General features: G+C 39.2%; 2 protein-coding genes across 2 annotated transcripts in view; one reads left to right on the forward strand and one right to left on the reverse strand.

Annotated features, from left to right (window-relative positions):
* ifngr1 (interferon gamma receptor 1) overlaps nucleotides 1–917 on the reverse strand; it is a 9535-nt gene extending 8618 nt beyond the window's left edge. The window contains exons 1-2 of the mRNA XM_042484405.1: nucleotides 759–917; nucleotides 212–274 (exon numbers count right to left, since the gene is read on the reverse strand). Coding sequence (XP_042340339.1) covers nucleotides 212–274; nucleotides 759–917 — 222 coding nt within the window. The remainder of the gene's footprint in view (nucleotides 1–211; nucleotides 275–758) is intronic.
* Nucleotides 918–4087: 3170 nt separating this feature from the next.
* Nucleotides 4088–22410, forward strand: akt3b (v-akt murine thymoma viral oncogene homolog 3b). Its single transcript, XM_042484406.1, has 11 exons — nucleotides 4088–4616; nucleotides 9971–10096; nucleotides 10195–10306; nucleotides 13426–13570; nucleotides 13688–13819; nucleotides 15244–15309; nucleotides 15519–15587; nucleotides 17541–17663; nucleotides 18507–18635; nucleotides 19808–20022; nucleotides 22182–22410. Exons 1-11 carry the CDS (start codon nucleotides 4571–4573, stop codon nucleotides 22408–22410), a joined length of 1392 nt encoding a protein of 463 aa, XP_042340340.1. The 5' UTR covers nucleotides 4088–4570.
* Nucleotides 22411–22775: the final 365 nt, after the last annotated feature.

Genomic DNA, 22775 nt, shown 5'->3' on the forward strand with positions numbered 1-22775 from the left:
TTTTTTTGCATTTTTACTATTAAAGTAAAGATTTCACAAACCTTAAAAGGGCTTTCAGACATTGAGGCACTATTAAAAACGTCTAACATGCTTTCACCACAGTAGCAGATGCAAAAAAAACCCCGAAAAGTGGTCGTTAAGCATTGCAAATTAAATTTCCCTTAACTCCCCCCTTAACTGCTGAATCGGAAGCTACGAATCAGAAGCAAACTTCGCCGTAGTCCCGTTTCTCCCCCTCCTCCTCGTCCTCCTCCTCCTCCCCGGTCTCCCATCCCTTCAAAAAAAATGACACAGCATCGCGTCTGAGTCCCAAAATGAATAAAAACACGTTTTTTCACCATAAACATGAAAACAACACCCATCAGCTGTCAGTTAGCCCGCCGTGCTAACCAGCTTCCCAGCCTAGCATCCAGCTAGCCGGCTAACATTAGCATCACCCCTCCTCCTCCCGCTAGCATCCCCGGCTAGTTCGCATCCTCCGAGCCGAGCCATCACAGGCCAAGCCGGGCTCTCACAACCGTCTCCCCGACCCCTGCCATCTCACACCGGGGTATTTTAACCTTTTATTGCTCTAAAAGAAACAGCCGGAGCAGATTCTATCCGCCCGTTAAGGATATAACGGAGCACGCCGAGCGGATGTTGTTATGTAACGAGATAATGACACCACACGCCCTTGAAACAAAAGCTGTTGTTTCAGTGTTTGTTTGTTTGTTTGTTGTGGGGTCCAGTCAGTAAAAAACAGACAGTAAATGGGAGACAGCAGCGGTGATGGTGGACGTGTCGGAGGAGGAGGAGGAGGTGTTTGGTGATGCCGAGGCCCGCAGCTCTGAGACCGGCTTCTGAAACACACAGCGGCTGCTCCTGTCAGCCATTGTTTTTGTTGTCATTGGAGGGCTGCGTTTGTTTCCTGCGATCATGGCCAGTCCCCGACACCCTCTGCAGCTCCGCAGCTCCGTGCTCAAATGTCACTGTGTGATTTACAGTCATTGTTCCCATTAAACTCCTGCAAGGTTCGCCTAAAACACGTACCCGAGGCTCCCCCAAAATAACCCGGCTGCTGCTGTTGTTGAGCTTTGTAGCACGCGTACATGCAGGATGTTATTTGGAAGATGAAACCCTTGGTGCTTCTGTCATTGAAAAATGATTGTTTATTTGCCTAAATATTTCTTTAAAAAGATGCTGCAGATGACTTGAACTAGGGGGAATTAGCTGAAAAAACAATGGGGCTATAGTAGGAATTCTCATAGTCCAAGTTCAAAGTATATAATACATTTTTAACATTTTTCATGCACTCAAACAGTGTACTGAATGCTTGAATATGAGGGAAAAACAAATCAACACAGACAAATGTCTTTTTGAAAGATAAAACCTTTTTCCAGTGCTTTTGTCATTGAAAAATAATTTTTTCCCCATATATTTTCTTTAAAAACATGCTGCAGATGACTTGAACTGGGAGTTAATAGCTGAAAAAAAATCCATTGGGGCTATTCACAATATCACAGAAAATAAGCCTTTTTTACATGTTCTCATGCACTCAGACAGTGTACTGAATGCTTGAATATGAGGAAAAAACAAATCAATACAGACATAAATGTCCATTTGAAAGATAAAACCTTTTTCCAGTGCTTTTGTCATTGAAAAAATGGTTGTAAAATGTTTTGTTTTTGTTTTTTTTTGCCTAAATATTGTCTTTAGAAAGATGCTGCAGATGACTAGACCTGGGATTATTAGCTGGATAAAACAATAAATTCTCACATAGTCCAAATTCAACAATATCACAGAAAATATACAGTTTTTCTATGTTTACAGAGGGTGAAGTAAAATACTGAATGTGTGAATATGAAGGAAAAACAAATCAACACAGACATAAATGTCTATTTAGGAGCTTAAAAATCCCAAATCTAAATATTGACAGAAAGATTTTCATTTTTATTGTAAATGCATATCAGTTCCAAATATTGGTTATCGGCCTCATTATCTCCTAATAATCGGTGTCAGCCCTAAAAAAAACATCAGTCACAAAATCCACGTAGAGTTAAACCTTGTGGTGCTGCGTGCTGTAGCGTCTTGGCCTATGCATCACATTTCTAAAGACTTGAAGCTATATTTGGTATTTTATATGAAAATAACGTGTTATATTTGCTGAAACTCTCCGTCCACATGGTACAGGTGATGTGTACAGAAAAATCATGCCCCTCGTTCTCTTCTTCGACTGCCTCTAATGGCGTTATCCAGAATCCGCCGTGGCTCATAGACAACAATCAGTCAGAGTCGAGGAGTCTCTTACGCGCTGTCAGTCACGTCAATCACTGCTCACGAGCCGCAGTCAAACTGTCAAACCGCGCCGATCAAATATGAATCAAGATTACTGTTACTGCGTTGCTTGTTTGTTGCCTCAAACGTGTGCAGAAAGATATTTTGGTGAAGTTTTTAAATGCAAAATGAGAAAGTTTGTGACAAGAGTATGGCTGCACAGTATGCAAAATAAAGATTCGATTGTGATTATTGTAAAGGATATTGCAGTATAAGTCAGGATGTTGAAGGGAAAAGTCATGTTTGATTTTCACTTTTACCAAAAAAAAAGTTTTTTGTCTGGGTCTGTACAAAAAAACAGCTGGAATTTGATTTGTATGCCGGGATTTCTCTACAGCACCACAGCGCTTAATTTTTAATGGTATGTTGTGACACATTTTGCCTTTTGAAAAAAAGGAACACCTGCACACTCGGGCCGGGCTATATAAAGATATTATATTATATTGAGATATAAGTAGACGACTATATGTCGTCTTAGATATTGGATATTGTTATTTCTTGATGTAGTGAAATTATGTTTTTTTTTTCCTGATTTAAAAAAAAATATATATTGATTTTATACCTTAACAGCAATGATCTCCACATTCTCAATAGCACCTCAGATTTAAAACAAGCAGACAAAAAATAAATAAATAAATAATAATAACAATAATAATTGGCAGTTATTAAAATAGGGGAAATAAAGGGAAGAAAAAACAAACAAAAACACCATCTACATAGAAAAAGGCAGATGTTTTTTCCTGATTTTAAAGGTTGCATTACAGTAAAATAATGTACTTTTCTCTACTTATCAGACAGTTCTACTTGTTTTAATACTTGCCTCTACCCACTTTGTCAATATGTCTACTTTACTAATGATTATTGATCAAAAATGTTAATATTTTCTTAAAGCTCCAACATTAATTCCTACAATAATGTCGCATCAAAGAGATAATTGTGATTAACTGTGATGTTCAATTCTGTCTTCCAGTTTTAGGATTAATGAAGAGCTTTTGAGAAAAAGAGATAAGAGATACGAGATAAATATTGTAATATGGAGATATAGCCTAAAAATACTGCAATATAATTTTCGGTCCATATCGTCCAGCCCTACTGTACACAATCATGAAAAACCTGGAAAAGTCATGGAAATACTTAAAATCACTGACATTTTTGTTAACTCAATTTCTTTGCTTCTGAATATAAATGGAAAGCTCACACGGTTCCCATTTTCCACGATTAAAACCGGCCAAGCCTTCGCCTTCGAGGCAGATTATGTTTATACGTGAGGTAGCATGGCGGCATTTATTGTGTTGTTTTAGCAAGACTGTCTTAAGTGTGCGTGTGTCTGTGTAGAAAAGTGACATAAAAGCAGTGAAGTGCATGTTTTTTTTTTTTTAAATGGAAATATTAATCATGTAAATTCATGGAAAAGTTTTGAAATTTTGTCGGTGAAAATGTGCGGGAACCCGGACTACAGTATGAGCTGAGCAGTGTAAGCATTAGGGATCCTTTTGATGGTTTTAGTGTTGATTTTTGGGACAGCGGTTCCCAGACTGGAAACTGGATGAAGAGAAGGAATTCATAGGGAGTGAGAGAAGGAGAGGAGAAGGAGAAAGTGTGAGGAGGCGAGGAGGCAGGGTAGAAGGAGGTAAGGAGGCAGGATGTGTGTTTAAGTCTCTGAACAATAAGTGGCAGCCTGCTGCGTTTGCTGTGTGAAGGAAACTATCCACTGACCTGCTCTGTGTGTGTGTTTTTCTGCCTTCTCTCCTTTCTCTGCCTCCGTTTCCTTCCAGGCTGACTCACCGCTGGAGCGCCTGAACACAGAAGAAGAAGAAGAAGAAGTTTGAGAGAACGAGGGAGTGAGAAAAAACAAACAGAGCAACAGAAGGAAGGAGGGAGGGAGAGAAAGAGGGGAGTAAATCAAAATAAATAAAAAAGTGTGGACGACTAGGAGGGGGGAGAGACAGCAGACAGCAGGAGAACGTCAGGTCGGGTCGGCGGGGTGAGAGGAGGAAAGAGAAAGTGATTGTGGGAAAGAAAGAGAAAAAGATTGAGACGTTACAGACGCAGAGGGGAACAGGTTAACAGATCTGAGGTCAGGTGAGAGTGGGAGCAGGTAGGTTGGAGGTCGGAGGTCAAGCGGCGGTCAGACGCAAGGCTGACTGAGCTGCGGCCGCACAAACTGTCCCGCCGCCGCCCCAACCCCCCAACAACTGTCGCTTCACCGTCACCACACTGGGAGAACTGGGAGACCTGGTGACAAGGAGAAGCCACCATGAGCGACCAGAACGTCGTCAAGGAAGGCTGGGTCCAGAAACGAGGTGAGGAGACGCGTTCACCCAGAACAGCTAACGTCGCCCCAATCTTTTTTATTTTTATTTTTCTAAATTACACATTATTGATTATATTCAGTGTTTTTCAGTTTGAAAAATTTGCACCTTTTTCCCCTTTATTTATGTATTTTTTAATTTTTTAAAATTTGTTAAACCCCTCGTCACCTGGATTGCAAGTTTTCTTGTGCAACGTTCAGATTTTTATTTCATGGGGTTATTTTCAAATAGTTGAACAAGTCCAGAAAACTAAATTTATGATTATTTTTAATTCTCATTATTCCCCTATTTTCTCTTTTACTAATTTTCATGTAATTTTCCCTCAAATTTTTACTGATTTCTTGTTAAATTTTTGGGCCATGTCTTGTTTAAGATCTCAGTACCTTCTCGTCATGTTTTTGAAAGAAGTGAAACCTATTTAAGTTTCAAAGGTTTCATTGGTTTTCAAGAATCAGTCAGGACAGATTCAAAATAAATCATACAAAATGCTCCTGAAATATGAGTTCACACATACAGACACAACTCAGTAAAGACCACGTAATATGAAAAATGCTGTATAATCTTAATTAAAACACAGAGCTGCTTTACATGTTGATCACTGACACCACTTTTAACCTGGCAGCAGCAGTATAAAGCTGGGAGGATAATTCCTGCCTCCAGATATCCGACATTGTGAATCATCTGTATTGCTGTTTTTTTTTGGAAAATACAAAGTAAATATAATAAACTTCACTGCATCCTCTGCTCCATCTGTGCCCAAAGTACGCTCGACACTGTAAGAGTGTGGTGCAATGAATAACCAAACATTATATATATTTTCCAAGGGCACTCCTAATGAACAGTCCAGCTCCAAAAATATACAATCAATTTGTGGCAGCAGATGTTTTAAAATGTGTCATTAGCTGCAGGTTTGTCTGCCTAAAAATAACAAAAAAAACACCCAAAAAAACACACTTCTTCTGCATCTCAACATCTTATTAGTCACTTACAGGTACATTAGAAAAAAAAGGAATATTGTGAAGAAGTTCAAGACTTTCCATCAGTTATTTAAGAGAGTGAAATTTTAATATATTTTAGACTTATTGCATAAACTAAAATGTTCAAGCATAGTTCTGTTTTAATTTTAATAATATTGCCTACAGCTAAAAAAATGGAAGAAAAAAAACGTATGAAAAAAAACCTATTTCAAAATATTTGAAACACCCGACCCAAAAATACAGACGAGCTGAGGGCCGTTGTCAAAGCAACCTGAGTTTATAAATGAACATACTTTTCTTAAATTGGACATTTCTGTACTGTAAATGACTTTTTGAATGATCCTAGGAAATAATCTGAGATACTGGATTTCTGATTCTCATGAGCTATAAATCATAATCATCAAAATTAAAACAAAAAAAAGTCTTGAAATATTTTGACTTTAGTGTAATGAATATACAATTTATGAAAGTTTACCTTTTTGAATTAAATTAAGTAGAAAATGTAACTTCTTCCACAATATTCTATTTTTTGAGATGCACCTGTATACGTAGTTTCAGTGTATCTGAACACAGTTTCCACTTTCCACCTCAGAATCACTATTTTAAATTTGAAATAGTCTGAAAACAGAAACCTAAATTTGAGCTAATATCAGCTCCCGCCTTTTGCGATCTGCTATTCTGACATTAAAAATGAGCAGCTACAAAGAGTTAAAGGTGACAGACAGTTGTGACCAGGCCGCCTGTTGTCATTATTTGGTAAACGCTTTGTTTTGTTGGCGCACCACGACACGAGGCCGGTGTGCTCACATATATTCACTGTTAAAAAAACACGCAGGCAGGAAAGATGTGTTTTTATGCGGCTCAGTGTGGACACGGCCTGCGCCGCCCTGCTAGTTTGAAGAACAGCACCTCCAAACAATGGTTGTTTACCTGCCAGACGGCGAGCGGAGCAGGCAGGCTTTGCAGAGCTGCAGCCCAGTCTGAGCTGCACTTGGCTGGTGTGTTATTTCCCACAGTGATTTTAGTGTGTGTTTGTGTGTGTGTGTGCTGGAGGTGTGTTTGTCTGGTCTGAGCTCGGGGCTTTTGGCTGGCAGGCAGGGGGAAGTTTCTCTGTGGCACTATGAGCTTACAGAGGATGACCTAACTCTCCGGTTCCTTCCTCTCCGGCCCTCACAAAGTCCCTGAATTGTTTATTGCACCTCTGCGTGCTCTTATAATTCAGTCCTAACAGGCCTCTCAGGGAAACTGCCCCCGAGCAGCTCTCTGACCTGCTTAAGATCAAAACTCAGAGTTCACACGCAGTTCAGGGCGGTTTGGAAAGTGGGGTGTTGAAACTGAATTTTTGAGAAACACAAAAAAAAAGTCGTTGAATGTGGAGCAGCGTTATTGTCGTTGACTGCAGAGTTTACGTTGGTGGAGACTCGCTTGTTTCAGTTTGTAGAAATTAATTTTATTCACAAACAGATGGATCTGTTTCGACGACATTAGCCCGCGTAGCAAATGAGAAGTTTGGGGTTACAAAAGAGCTCCTCGCTGTGATGGACTTCCTGTTGAAAAGGATGTTGGGCGGGACATAATCCAGCGAGGAATCAATTTAAACTGTAAGTCAATGGGACATCATTCACAGTGAAAGGCCAGTTAACAGGAGAAAAAGAAGAGCAGGATTACTTGTGTTACACTTTTTTCAAGCAACAAAGCATGTTTTTGGGAGCCAACTGGGGTTCAGTGTCTTGCTTAAGGACATTTTACGCCTGAGCAGCACGTGACGAAAACCTCGCCCAACTGCAGCGTGTTTCACGCTCACGGTGTCCACACTGGCAGCGTTGTTGCTGTGACGCTTCTGCAGGGCCGCCTGCTGGTTTGAGTTCTGTATTTCCACATTTAAAAGCACAGATTCCACTTATTTATGAATTAATGTGAGCTCCTGCACTGTCAACAACAGGGTCCCTGCAAATATGTCACAATAAAATGCCTTGTGTCGACAGCTAATGGCATTCTGCTGAAAGATGCTGGACTTTTGTTTTGAAATGCAGGCAGGAAAGTTTGAGTATTGACTACGGTATTCTGTGCTTTAACTCTAATATCCCACGTTTTTTTGCAGGTCTGTGAATACAGCGCTGCAGGCGGCGTTCACAGTTTATCAGATTGATAGATGAGAGAAGATATTTGCAGATTTTTGTAAGTAAAAGAGAGTTTTAGGCTCGGCAGGGTTTAGTTTCACTTTTAATGTGCCTGCGTCTGCCTCTACTGTGCTTAAAATACCCCAACAGTGTTTAATACTGCTCTTAATTAACAGTCTAGCTCCACTGAGACTATGGCAGGACAAATTCGACCATGGCGGCCCGCCATAGTCTAATTTGCCATTAATGGGAAACATTGGAAAATGTAGTAAAAGGTGGCATAAAGTTGGTATAATTATCAAAACACCATTTTCACGGCCGCTTTCTGCCAACAACTGTGCACAGCACGCGGAAATAATTGTCGAGCCACCGTTTCTCTGGATGTGCTGCAGCTAACAAGCACCTGAGATGCGCCTGAGCATCTGGCTGCTCTGAGTTGTTAACACGGGCGCCAAAAACAAAAAAAACAACAGGTTTGGCGATGCTCACGCACAGCTCAAACAGGTGCTCCAGGTGTTAACGTGAACAGGAGGAGGTTGTTTTGGACAGCCAACTTTATGTTTAATGGCTGACTTGTTATTTTGGCAAAGAAAATCTGTTCTTGGAGGCAAAGTTTCTCAGTGGCGGGCTGCAACAAATAAATGCAAACCCTGCTGTATTTTGGTTAGACGAAACAAGATCTTCTTGAGCTTGGGGGAGTTTTCACATTTTTGATATTTTATAGTCTAAATGATTGTTCAAATCTTTGATAGATCTGTTGACACTTGACAGTGTAAGGAATCTTTAATGGAACCAAAAGGTAAATAAACCCTTGATCTTGTCAGCGTTTCCGTCGCAGACAGTACTCTTACATGCGGGCGGGGTTTTTCGTCACTCACAGCTCTCGCTGTATTTCCTCGTTCCCTGGTGATACAGAGGGAAGTTAACTTAAAGTCTGATGTTTAAGGGACACAGATGTACCTGCAAGTTATCCTGATGAATCCCTCGGCTGCTCACCAGCTTTTAAGTTTAACAGCTGTCTCACTGACTCAGTCGTCTGATTTTTCTGTCGTCGTCGTCACACTGTTGTTCTGAAGCCGTGTGAGTCATCAGACGTCTGAGAAAACTCAGTAAAGTTTGATTTTTTGGATGGATGCTGAGGCAGTCGATCACTGATACAGCCACGCTTTGGTTCTCCGTTAGCTCTGCTGCTAATCAGACTCTGTACGATGTCAACATCTCACCACGACATACTCGTGTATCCCAACATGTGTAGTAATTAAGTCACAAGCTGATGAGTTAGAACAGCAGGGAACCAACACTTCACCGCCGCAGAGCGAGAACGTGTTCATCAAAAGATTTCCTCTTCAGCTGGGACTGGTTACAGATGTTCAGTGGATTTGTTATTTGAGATGAAAAGGCTGCTGATGATAACGTGTAAAACATAATGGATATAGAGTTAATCTGTCATGTTTTGCTCTCGTAAACATATTTCACGTTATGCTGTTGAAAGTAGTCGTCTCAAAGTGAGGAGTCGTCCTCGACAGCATTGTGATGACGCAGGTTTCCATTGACCCTCAGATTGCATGAATTGGAATATAAAAAATGTCTACTGGAAACACATCAATTTAGAAACGACTCACATTTATCGCCAGTTTATAAATAGTTATGTCTGTGTGCTTGTCAGTAGGAACTGGCTCCCTCATGATGCAGCAGGAGCTGCAAGAGCTGTTATTGCATCACATAACTCTGAGAAAGTTTTGAATCCACAATTTCTCTGTGAAATCGTGGACTACATCTCCCAGAAATCCCTCACACGCGGCCGCTCCCACGTATAAGGGGCTCGCCTTTCCATCATGGCTCCATAACACGCCTACGCAGCCTTGGATTGGAAATAATGACGGCTAGTTTGGTGGCTGCAATAGAAATTAAGCTGCTGATGTTTTGAACATCCATCGCCATGGTTACTGGGATGTTATCACCAGAGGAAAAGTTGCAGAACATCAGTCAGAAGAAACGCAGTCGTCTCGCAACTGTGACATCATAGTGTTTAACAGCCAATCCGATTGCTAGATGCACACAGAAGAGAAAGACTTGATTTTATTGTTTTTTTAGGAAAAGATGAAAAAAAAGAGCAGAAAAAATAAAATTGACATAACATCTCGCTCCTTCACTTTCATTATGAAAAAACTCTGCTGCTTCCCGCTCTGAACACATGTGAGCGCAGCAGGCTGTAACCTGTTGTTGTCGTTTGTTTCCCTCCCTGCAGGTGAGTACATCAAGAACTGGCGGCCGCGCTACTTTCTGCTGAAGACGGACGGCTCTTTCATCGGCTACAAGGACAAACCGCAGGACTCCGACCTGGCCTACCCGCTCAACAACTTCTCTGTAGCAAGTAAGACTCACCCACAGAGGCCTCCGTCCATTATCTCACGCACAAAACAACAAATATCAACCTGACAGCGTCCATCCGTCTCTCTGTGTGACTTCCAGAATGTCAGCTGATGAAGACGGAGCGGCCCAAGCCGAACACCTTCATCATCCGCTGTCTGCAGTGGACCACCGTCATCGAGAGGACTTTTCACGTCGACACTCCTGATGAGAGGTGAGCCTCCTCCTCCGCAGCCGTTTTTCTCACATATGAATCTGTAGAGTTAGTCTGTATGGGTTTTTTTGGTATAATTATTTGAAAAAACATTTTTTAATTAAAACAAAAACAAAAAAATGGCTGCAGTTATTTCCAAGCTAATAATGAAAGAAAAATGAAAATGAAAACAGTCATTTCCCTTTAAAGCAGATGATTAAATAGAAATTATTTTTGATTATTTATTATTGTAGTATTTATTATTATTTAACAGTCTAGAATTCGAATTTTATTGTCAAGTTTATTGTCAATCACCTTTACACGTACAAGGAATTTGCTTTGGTGTTTTGGTGAAAATAAACAAAAGAAAGTACTGCAAACAGTTAAGAGACCTTAATAAATAAATAAAAAACATAACAAATATGATAAAAAAATATGGGGGAAAATCTACAAAGTATGCATGTTATACCCAGGTTTCCAGCTGATCCTTAAAAAATCTTAAAAGGTATTTAATTCACGAATCTAAAAATAAGGCCTTCATTGATAAATTAAATTGACTTCAATTATTCTTTCAAAAGTCTTAAAACCATAAATGGCAGATATTTCCCACTTTGATAAACCAAATAGATACTTTTATGGTACTATAATTTGCTCACTGTCTTTCATGCATCCACCTCTGGAAAAGTTTTTTTTTCCTTCAGTATTTGAGGTAGATTTTTAACTTTTTCACTGGACAAAAAAAGTCATGTTGTATATTACAATAAATATTTGCTCAAATAAAATTCTTCAATTTTGTCTACTTGAAAATTGTTCTTAAACTGGATTCTGAGTGCCATTAAAAAAGTCTTTAAAAGTCCTAAATCTACGTTGCCTTAAGCTGCAGTCACCCTGGTTATACCTTCTAAATGCAGATATTCAGCTGCATAATTCATCTTAACTGCCAGTTTTGCATTAAAAAGATAAATAAAAAAGACGGGAGACGACTGGCTATCAACAGATACCAGATATAAAAGCTCTGGCATTATTTCTCAGTGCTGAACCAGTTTTTTTTTGTTAAATTGTCCTCACAACACAACACGAGTCTGTCAACAGAGCGAGAAGAAAGACAGGAAGCAGGGGTGTGGGGCTGAGGCGGGACGCCAAGTTTTGAAGGGTTTTCGTTCCAAAACACAATATATTGTATACATCATGACTCGTTACCTGATGCTCAGCTGGTTTGTTATGAACACGACTCGACTGACAACATCCTGCAGCGTCTCGCATAAACACGACCGGCAGTCTCGGCGGGTACGTGACTGGACCTTTTATTGGCCCCTAACACCTCACCGGCCACTAAATATTTAAGAAACTGAAAAACTGGTGGTACATCTGAACTTTTTGCCAGTGTTATAAACCTTGTGTTTCCATTTTGCTTTTCTTTGCGGTGGATTTTACCACAGAGGACAGAGCCATCAGTTTCAGATGAAAAAAAAATCAGAATTTGTTTTTTTGTTTGTTTTGTTTTCTGGGATTGAAAGTCTGCCTAATATCACTTTAAATGCCTTAATGTCGTAATAGAGTTTGAATCTGATATGTTTAAAAACGACGGGCAAGTTTAGCGAGAAAGACTTAATCTTATTATTGGTCCTTGGTCCTTGGTCATGGAAAAGTTTGGAATTTTTGTCCATGTAAATGTGCGGGAATCCTGAAACTTAATTTCTATGAGACATGGTTGATGGAAATAACAACATTCAGAAACGCAATACTTGAGCAGTACATGAAAGGATTTCTAAAAAGCGACTAACTTAGACTTCAGATCAAATAAATAAGAAAAATACTGAAATATATTCAAACATTTTGTAATTAGTTCCTGTGCATGTTGCTCAAAGTAATCACAGTCTCGTCCTTTCTTCTTTTTATCTCATGTTTTACATTTCTTTTGGGGTTTTTTCCAGCTTAATTAGATTTAAAATTCAAGGAAATCCACAGTAAAAAACATTTTTTTTTAAGTTCAGTAAATTCATGATGTTACCAAATTCAGTGAATAATCATGTTAAATAATCGAGATCTCAATATTGACCAAAACAATCATGGTTATGATTTTTGCCATCATCGAGCAGCCCGGTCACCGAGAGGGTCTAAAAAGACATTAAATCCAGTGATAAAGCCGCCAAGTTGGCAACACTGTGCGCTTAATTTATAACACAAGACCAAACAAGAGTATAATTGCAAAATAAAATGTGGCACATAATTTTCATTTTGACCTGATAATCTTGTTTTTATAATTGTTTGAAGCTAAAATTATATAAATAAAATTTGATTAATCTCCTAGCCCTAATGTGATTAAGAGACTTTATTTTAACCCTAAATGTCAACTTTATTTCTCAATAATTAGAATTATGATTAATTACTAATAATATAAAAAAAAACAAATAAATCAAGGATTCCTCGTGTGTCATGCAGGGCGGTCCACCGCTGTGATGGTGGGAGAAACACTGGTGTTAAAAGCTGTGTTTGTTCAGTTTGAGCGTATAGAGACCAGCCAAAATATTCCTTTAAACTCGTCTAAAAACGAATGCTCAGTCTAAAAGTGAAGCTCATAGACTGTATATAAAGACGGACGATATGTCCCCACTAACCCCTGCTAGGCTGAAGTGGGGTCAAAACATCCAGTATTCGGGCGTTGGCTGGATTCTGCACAGTATCGATATCCGTGGTGGGGAAGTTCCCGCCAAAACAGCCGTCAGGGCAAACTCGAGCAGCTCCGTCGAATACGAGCGCACGGATTGGCTGTCACAGCTCTCAATCATGGTGGAATATCCCCCTTTTGTATAATCAAATAATTAATTAAAACCGAACTTATCATAAAAACAAACATCAGGGTGATGAGAACGACCTTCGGTGACAGAAACCGTCTTTGGAAAAAATTTATTTGGCGTGTACTTTGAGTTTTTAGTTTGAGCTATTCACTAAAATAGAGCGGTGGGCTTTATGACCTATACTGCAGTCAGACACCAGGGGGCGATGCAGATTTAAAAGTTACATTTTGGGGGAGCTGACATGTCGTCTATCTTTCGATACAGTCTGTGGGTGAAAGCAGTTAGCCAAAAACTGTATTTCTGCCTGCTGGTATCTCAACCTGCTGCTGTTGTGTCCTGCAGGGACGAGTGGGCCGAGGCCATCCAGATGGTAGCCGAGTCTCTGGCCAAACAGGAGGAGGAGGGCATCCTGTGCAGCCCCACCTCCCAGATCGAGAACGTCAACGAGGAGGAGATGGACACCTCCATCAGCCACTACAAACGAAAGGTGACCTCAGAGCGGAGTCGAAATATGGCTCCTGTTTTCTAGATGTTATTTTGAAAAGTGGATTTTTTACGATGGAGATCCAGTTTCTTCACGTTACTCCTCTGTTTCTGTGTCCAGACAATGAATGACTTTGACTATCTGAAGCTTCTGGGCAAAGGCACTTTTGGGAAAGTCATTCTGGTGAGGGAGAAGGCGAGCGGCACCTACTACGCCATGAAGATCCTCAAGAAGGAAGTCATCATAGCTAAGGTCCTTTTCATGTTTATCAGCTTTTAACTGATGTTTTGTTGTGTCTAAGGCATGTTTTTGGTCACTGGATTAAAATAACTCACACTTTTTCAACAATATTTTTATTGCAATTTCAAGCGTGTATCAAAACATGCATATACAAATAATAAATAATAATAATAAACTTTATTTATATAGCGTTTTTAACAAGGTTACAAAGTAATTTTCTGAAAAGCAACAAATAAAAAAAATGTTGCAAAATAGAAATAAAAATGCAAAAAACAATATATAATAATAATGAGGAATAAAAAAAAAGTATAAAGTATAAAAAGTGATGTACAATGGCCAAGGAGTGATGATCCCTCCTACCGTCACACATTCAGATACAGATAAAGAAAATATGAGCCATGACAATAACAATTATAATTGTAATAATAGTAAAAAAAAACCAAACACTCATTCACAGTTTTATCAGAAATAATTAATAACACCTAACCAAGCCTGCAAAAACTCTTACAGGAAATGTGACTAAACCAAAGCAATCAACATCACTCTATTTGCTTATTTCTTTATTTATATTCATTGTCTTTTGTGTGTTTTTAAGTATCTTTATGTTCATAAATGATAGAATTTAATTTTTCTTTATTAATTCATTAATATTCATTAGTGTAGTTGTATTGTATAATAATAATAATAATAACAATAATAATGAAGTCCTCGGGGTATATTCCAAATACACACATTTTTGGCCTCAGTCAAATATTACTTATAACCATTGATTATAAACATTTAATTTCATTTTCCCAAAACACCTAAATCTTAATTATTCATACATTTGATATATCTTTTTTTTTTTAACCCTTTATTCATCCTTAGTACGTACATATAATCAAATTCAAAGTCAACAAAGCGTTGATATTAGATTGGATAAAAATAATAAAGCAACAACAATAATGAACATAAAGGAATCAATAAAGGAATATTCTATTCTATTCTATTCTATTCTAAAGTTACTTAAAAACACACAAAAGACAATGAATATAAATAAAGAAATAAGCAAATAGATTGATGTTGATTGCTTTGGTTTAGTCACATTTCCTGTAAGAGTTTTTGCAGGCTTGGTTAGGTGTTATTAATTATTTCTGTTCATGCATAAGCACAAACACTTTTTTAGTTTAAAATAAAAATGCATTTGATATTTTAGAAAGATCTGCCATGGCTTTATCTAAAAAAAAAAAATCGAAATGCATTACTTTCCGTGTTAAATATTAGGCATGTCTGTCAGTCTTGGGTGTTTAAATGAAAAAAAAAAACAGTTACAGATTGTTTTATTACACCTTTCTGCCACTTATATCCTCAAACTTCTGACTAAAATCAAGGAATTGTCTCTTTTTGTCTTCTGACTAACCAGCGTGCCTCTTCTTTGTCCCTTTTTTAAACCACAGGATGAAGTTGCTCACACACTCACAGAAAGTAGGGTATTAAAAAACACTCGGCATCCATTCCTAACTGTGAGTATGAGCGTGTAGACTGCAGTGAAAACACTACACCGTGTCACACCTGTGCTGCAATAAATAAACAGAAATGAAAAGACTCCTCTGATATACAGTCATGCAAAGAAGCTCTGAATTCAGACCACAAAGCTTCAGTTCTTAAAAAAGTAAATGAAAGGAGCGGCTGAGCACTGCTGAGTTTAAGAAATGTTTATATTGTGTTGCAGTCTCTGAAGTACTCGTTCCAGACTAAGGATCGGCTGTGCTTTGTAATGGAGTACGTCAACGGAGGAGAGGTGAGACATCAGTGACTCGTTTTTTTGGGTGTTTTTGATGCTGGCAGATGTTCTGTTTTTATTTCAAAACGCACTGAAGTTATTTCAAGAGTTATTGAAGAATGATGACGGTGGGATTCAAAGAGCTTCAAGAGAAAGCAGTCGCTCCTCACTGCGGTCTTATTTGGAGAGTCGGAGGACTGGAGCGTGTGCACTGCCTTTGGTTTTTGGTTTATCCATTAAAAGGTATTTAAGGGTTCAGTGTGTAAGATTTAGGGGGGTTTCGTGGCGTCTAATGGTGAGGATCACAGATTTCAACCAGCTGAAACTTCTCCTGGTTAGAATTCCTTCATCGGTTTTGGTTTTTACCGAGAGCTAAATGAGGTCTTTTTGTCTCCAAAAAACTAAACAAACCAGGGGTCCCATTCATTAAACAGTGTGCAGCAGCGGCTTTCGGGGGGGCCCCATTTTTCGGTTGTTAATGTTGGTGTAATGTTAAGTTTTGCTGTGCTGATGGCAGCCTGCGTTATGATCAGGACTCACGAGGAGGATGTGGACTTTGATGTTCGTGTGGGGGCCGTCACTGCTTTATGTCCAGACTTTTAGACATCACACAGTCCACATGTGCAGGTGGTGAAGGCGTGACGGTTGAGGTGACGGCAGAAGGCCGCGTGTCGTGTGTCAGCCCCGGTGACATCTCCAGGGCGCTCATTGTGTCGTGCTCACTGCAGTGATTTTACACACGTAAAAGTAGGACTGTGCATCAATCGAATTTTGATTTCAATTTCAATCATGACTCCCAGCAAATACAAAAACAATGTAAATGAGAAAAAAAACATTTTGGCTCCTTCTCTCAGCCTGAGCTCGACACTAAGCCGACAGAGAGGCGAGCTGTATCAGCGCCTGGAAAGATGACGGAAGAAGAGCGACAGCGTTTGGTGAACAAATCAGGCCGAACAGATTCTGTTGTGTGGGAACAGTTTGGATACGAGGCGTCCGACGTGGAGCAAAAAAAAATTACCTGCAACATCTGCTACATGGTGGCGTCTGCACACGTCATTTAAGTTTAAACATCAAGTGTCCAAATAATAAAAAACGGAGAAAAGGACGACGTCATCGACATCCACCGCAACACAGTCATCAGTTAAAGACACATTAAACAAAGCAACTCAACAGGAATTAAATTAAGGAATTAAAAGATGCTTGATGGGAAAAGTATGAAGGGAAATTAAAGTTAAACTATTTATAGAAGTTTTGTATGTTTAATAAATGCAACATGTTTGCAAAGTCTTTGAGTAATCATGGAAAATAATTATGATTTTCAATATCATGATTAGGATTTTTTCCATTATCGTGCAGCCCTACGTAAAAGTGGCGTACGCCTCTTCAGGCCTCATTTTGTGAGGACACAGTGTGTTTAAATGAGACGCCAGGTGGTTAAAACACTGAATAATGCAGTTTCACCTTTTCAAAAAAAATCTGTGTTTTTTTTGTGACGCAGCTCGGTGCAGCGAGGCTGCAAACTGCAACAGCAGACGTGAAAACGTGAATGTCCTAATCTGTCAGCGGTGTTTGGTTTGTCTGTTCTGGGCTGCCGTAGGAACACGGTGATCTCTTTAAAGAAGCACCTGCTCCAGTGTAGATATAATAAACAGCTCATTCTGACGTAACGAAAACAGCGATTCTTGTTTCATGTGATTACACACTAAAGAAAACATACTTCTTATATTATATATTATATTTCTGCACATAAAGCCGCCTAAATCCTTCACACTGGACCTTTAAGCCTTGTTTAGCGATCGGAGAGTCAGTAACTGAAACTGAGAAATCTGATGTCGTCTGCTGCATCTCCGCCGCTCCTGAGTCCCACTGCAGAAAACATCCAGCTGTGACTGATCTTCATTATTTCTCTCAACTAAACACAACAGAGATGTCTGAAGTGTATGAACTTGTGTTTGCTTGTTTTTTTGGCAGCTGTTTTTCCATTTGTCAAGAGAAAGAGTTTTTTCGGAGGACCGCACCCGTTTCTACGGCGCTGAGATCGTCTCTGCTCTAGATTACCTACATTCTGCCAAGATCGTCTACCGTGATCTGAAGGTAAACCAGCACCTGAGAAAAATCTGCTGTTTGATACCTTTACAGTTATTAGTTTAATGTAACATTTAGACAGTCATCAGTTTTCTTGTGCTGCGTAGCTTTTAAACCTCTAAAACCTGAGGAAACTGGTTTGATTTCTCTTAAAAATATGATGCAACATGGCAAGAAATGTCCCGCAAACTGCAAATAAATTTAAAAAGGTGAAAAGAAAATGACTGGAAAATTAGTTGGGAGATATTATTAGATATTGTCCCAAAAAAAATTATATATTTACAGTTATGATACAGCAAAAAGGAAAATATGTTGTTTTTTTTTTTCATTTTTTTGTTGGTTTTGGTTTTTTTTAAAATTTTTTTTTACTTTTTTCTTTTTTTCCAGGTAATATTCTTTTAACTTTTTTTTTTTTTTTTTAACTAATTTTTTGCTCCATTTCTTGTTTAGGTCCTCAAAGCTTTCTTCCCATCTTTTATTTTTGTAATTTATTTTTTTAAAGAAATCAAGCCAGTCAGCTCAAGTTTCATGCAGAAACACACAGAAACGTAGACAGAGATGACCGGTTGCTCTATAGACTGTATTCAAATGTAGGTCAAAAACATTTGTGTCGGGTTTCCACGGAAACAGGAACCAACAGGATAAACAGGAGGGGAATCCAGGCACCCCTGAGGAGGAATTACATTAAAAAGCCTTTACTGTAGCGGCTAAATCATTAAAAAAGCCAACATGTTTCGACCACTATTGCTCTTCATCGAGGCTTTAAGAAAACACAAGAACACACAGAAACGTTCAGAGTGTGAGACAAAAGGAAAAAGACAAATGTTTTTTTATGTTTGTCCTCCTCATCAGCTGGAGAACCTCATGTTGGACAAAGACGGCCACATCAAGATCACAGACTTTGGCCTGTGCAAAGAAGGCATCACCGACACTGCCACCATGAAGACCTTCTGTGGCACACCTGAGTACCTGGCTCCAGAGGTCAGAGGTCACACCAAACACACATTTACAACAACAGTTGGGCCATTTGTGCTCAGAGATGATGGATAATAGATAAAAAACACCAAGAAAACAAGACCAGGAGAGTCGAGATTGGAAACTTTCCCAAAACTGTCTGTTAAAACCCAAACTGAACCTTCAGTAGTTTTTTTGTTTTGGGTTTTTTTTTTTGTCCTGGTTGATGAAATCAGGAAAGAAACTGTGTGATGTCATTTGTCATCAGCTTGTGGAAGTGCCCAAAAATATCGCTCCTCTCACAGCAGCTAAATGTTGTCTTTACAACAAAGTCGAATGAAATTAATTTCACTTCTTCTAAAGTGGCTCCGGGTGGAGATTCTGAGTTATTTCCCTGTTAAGAGGATCTGAAAGCAGATATCAGATACGTCATGGTCAGAAATAACAGAGAAAAGATGCACAGGAAGGTCACCGGATCTAAGGATCTGCCTCTCGAGGGTTTTAACGTACACAACGGTTCAAAAGACGCTCCTGTCACTAAAGTCTGACTGGACGCTCAGCATCAACGTGTGTGCAGATTTAAATGCAAACAGGTTCCTGTTTTAGTGTCAAGTTCGTCATGATGCCTCAAACAAACTGAAATGAACTTCAGCAAAGTTTTTGTCCTTTAAGTTTCCATAAGGCCCTAAGGTCCTAAAATCCCTGAAATGTCCTAAAATCCTTGAAACATCCTAAAATCATAGAAACGTCTTAAAATGTGGGAAATGTGCTGAAATCTGAGAAATGTCCTAAAATACTTGAAACAGCCTAAATACAAGAAATGTTCAGGACAATCCAAAAAATGTCCTGAAATCCTTGAAACAAAAACTCTGAGAAATGTCCCAAAATTGGAGAAATGTTCTTAAATCCTAGAAATATTTCGAACAATCCGAGAACTGTCCTGAAATTCTAGAAAAATCCTTAAATCTGGAGAAGGCCCTAATCCAAGAATTGTCCTAAATTCCCAGAAATTTCTCAAAATCAAGAAGAAAGCGTCCTAAAATCCTAGTTTTTGTGTTTTGAAGTTAAGAGGGAAACCATCGATATAAAAACTCGTGAACAGTGTTTACAGCATCACACAATGAAAGCCTGATTATTAGATTGAATTTATTAGAAAAACTGATAACGTCTTGATAACGTACATCATGTCGTGTTACCAGGTGCTGGAGGACAACGACTACGGGCGGGCGGTGGACTGGTGGGGTTTGGGCGTGGTGACGTACGAGATGATGTGCGGCCGCCTGCCGTTCTACAACCAGGACCACGAGAAGCTGTTTGAGCTCATCCTCATGGAGGAGATCAAGTTCCCACGAACCCTGTCGGCCGACGCCAAGTCGCTGCTGTCGGGGCTGCTCATCAAGGACCCCAACAAACGGTACACGCATACACACGCACACACACACACACACACACACACACACACACACACACACACAAACCATGGCTTTTTACAGAGAAAGGCTGCTGAAAAGCTGCGTAGTGACTGAAGGTTTAAGTTTTTGTCTGGTCATGAAAAAACTGGAAAAGTCATAGAATTTGTCAGATAGCAATTTCCAGGTCTGGAAAAGTTTTGGAAAACTAAATATGCTCTGAAGGTTTCGGAAAAGACGTGATTTTGTTTCATGCATTCCTGCTGGAAGGCAAAATCACTCAAAAAAAAAGATAAACTTTCAAAATGTTTTCTCTAAAAATCACCAAAAATAAAAAAATATTTAAGATAAAACATTGCCAAAATGTTTTCAAGAAAACACACATGCTGGCCCGCACATGTTTCCTTTAAAATTGGTGGTAAAATAAACACAAAATTGAGCCATTTAAAGTTGTGTACCCCTCCCAAAAATCCAAAATAAAAAACACAAGTCCCTCCCAAGTTTGTGACATGTAGGGCTGGGCAATAAAACGATAACGATATCAATCACCAAATAACTTTTCCTCGACTGAAATATGAGACGTAGTCGACAGAATGACAACAGAATGTCGATATAACGAGTTCCAGTAATGTTTTGACAGACAACACGAACAACCAATGATAATAAAAATATCGCCACGGAGAACCAAATGCAGCGGACGACTGTGACTGTAGAACAGCTGAGTGTTTGACAGCCACAGCGCTGAAACAGACACATCTGCAGAGGTGAAAGTGACTTCTTTAGACTCTACAGACGACTTTGTGTTAGTTTCAGCTTTAATCAGACTTTGGATGAATTATTTAGAAACACCAGGACGCATCGCTCCGTGTCTCATCCGGCCACTCGCGCTGAGCTCTCATTATTATTACCAGAGGCAGATGTAATGTTTTGGGGGCCCGGGGCCACAAGCACATGAACTTATTTTCAGCCTTTCTCTAACTGTGAATGTTGGCAGGCTGTTGGCAGCTATAGGAGAAGTAGGCCGACTCAAAAGTTGTTTTTTTCTTGAATAAAATGATTAATAGCACAGAAGTTTGACAGAAGCTGAAGTCAGAGTCCTGCAGTCAGGAGAGGTTGGCCTATTATCAGCACAATGTGCTTCAATTTACCTGAAGTTTGTTTCAGATGGAGTTTTTCATTTTTATATAATGCTGAAAAGTTGAATAAATAATAATAAATCATATGTTTATTACACTCCAACACACCATGGTCACATGACACTGTGTCAGTGAACTATGAGGGCAAAAAACACACAAAGAAACCAAAATAATTATTCATTCATCGTAATTGAAGTAAAATGTTCAGTTAATGGTGATATTGATTTTAGGTATGAGGCTCGGACCTTTGCTGGGAGGAAATTTTAGTAACTGGACCTCTGTGAGTTTTAGTAGAATAGGTCCTCCAGCTGGTGATGCTGTTCTACAGTATATTTGTCATGTTCAATGTCTGACAGAAAATAAATATTTCAACCAAAATTAACCTGATGATATCTTTATATCTCATAAGTACTAACGATCCCTAATGCATATTTAAGTATTTAGTCCTGATCCTGTTCTGAACTGATTTTAAAAAAATTACATTTGCGTAGTATATGTTTTAAAAAGCTATTTCATAGTAATGAAAAACAACTGATGGTGAGTTTTGATGGTAGTTTCTTGAAAATTTGCCTAAAAGTGGAGGAAAAATTATGGAAATTTATTGGTCAAATGTGTCTGAACCCTCTGAACTGACCCCTCAGGATCCTGCTCCGAGTTCACAGGACGGTAGATCAACCGTTAGAGTTCACTGGTTAATTTCACCGTTTAAAACCTCCATCTCCACGTTCAGAGGAGAACAAAACCTCCTGGTGATAATTGGTATTCAGCAAAAGTGCTGTTAGACAAAAACTGGCTGGTGGCTGCTGTTAATTTCCCACTCTGATTATCCCGGAGGCGTTTTCAGTCTCTAATGAAGAAACTGGTGAAAAGAGGCTACTGCAGCTTCACAGAGCGAACTCGTTCACCCCGCCGAGTTATTTTGGGATCCGTAGCAGGTGGATATTCTGGGTCCATTGATGGAGACTTTGTGAAGAGCAGCGTTTTGATGTCTGACTTCGACGTCTTCTTCTTCTTCTCTTTCCTGACAGGCTGGGCGGCGGACCGGATGACGCTAAGGAGATCATGCGACACAGTTTCTTTGGCACAGTCGACTGGCAGGACGTCTACGACAAGAAGGTGAGAGCAGGATTTAGCTGCCGAGACGTCATCCCGTCTTCAGTGGTAATTTATTCAAACAGCGTACCTGAGATATTCTGGTATCAGGGTTACCTGATTCCTCAAAAGACGTCTGGCTGCGATGTAAAAACTCCAAAATAGATCAGAAAAGAAAAAATTACCTCATCTCTTTCTCTTTTTGAAAAACACAAAGCCGTCCGAACAACACCAGAGTCCTCATAACACAATGTTCTTTGTCTTTGTGTTTAACTCCAATGATTCATCGATTAGTTGTCGACTAGTAAATTAACCCTTTAGGGCCCGCTTTATTATCACACACACTCGTATCGCTCTGCACACAAAACACGGTTTTCACCATCAGGCTATATGAATTATCATACATTGTGATTTTCTACTTTTCGTTGAGTTCATTTTTTTAATCAGCATCAGTCCTAATCATAGATACCAAATATTCATTAATTTTCAGAATTTTAACCCTTTAAATGTCAGGGTTTTGGTCATGATAC

Source organism: Plectropomus leopardus, chromosome 4, assembly GCF_008729295.1.
Source record: "Plectropomus leopardus isolate mb chromosome 4, YSFRI_Pleo_2.0, whole genome shotgun sequence".
Classification (NCBI taxonomy): domain Eukaryota; kingdom Metazoa; phylum Chordata; class Actinopteri; order Perciformes; family Serranidae; genus Plectropomus; species Plectropomus leopardus.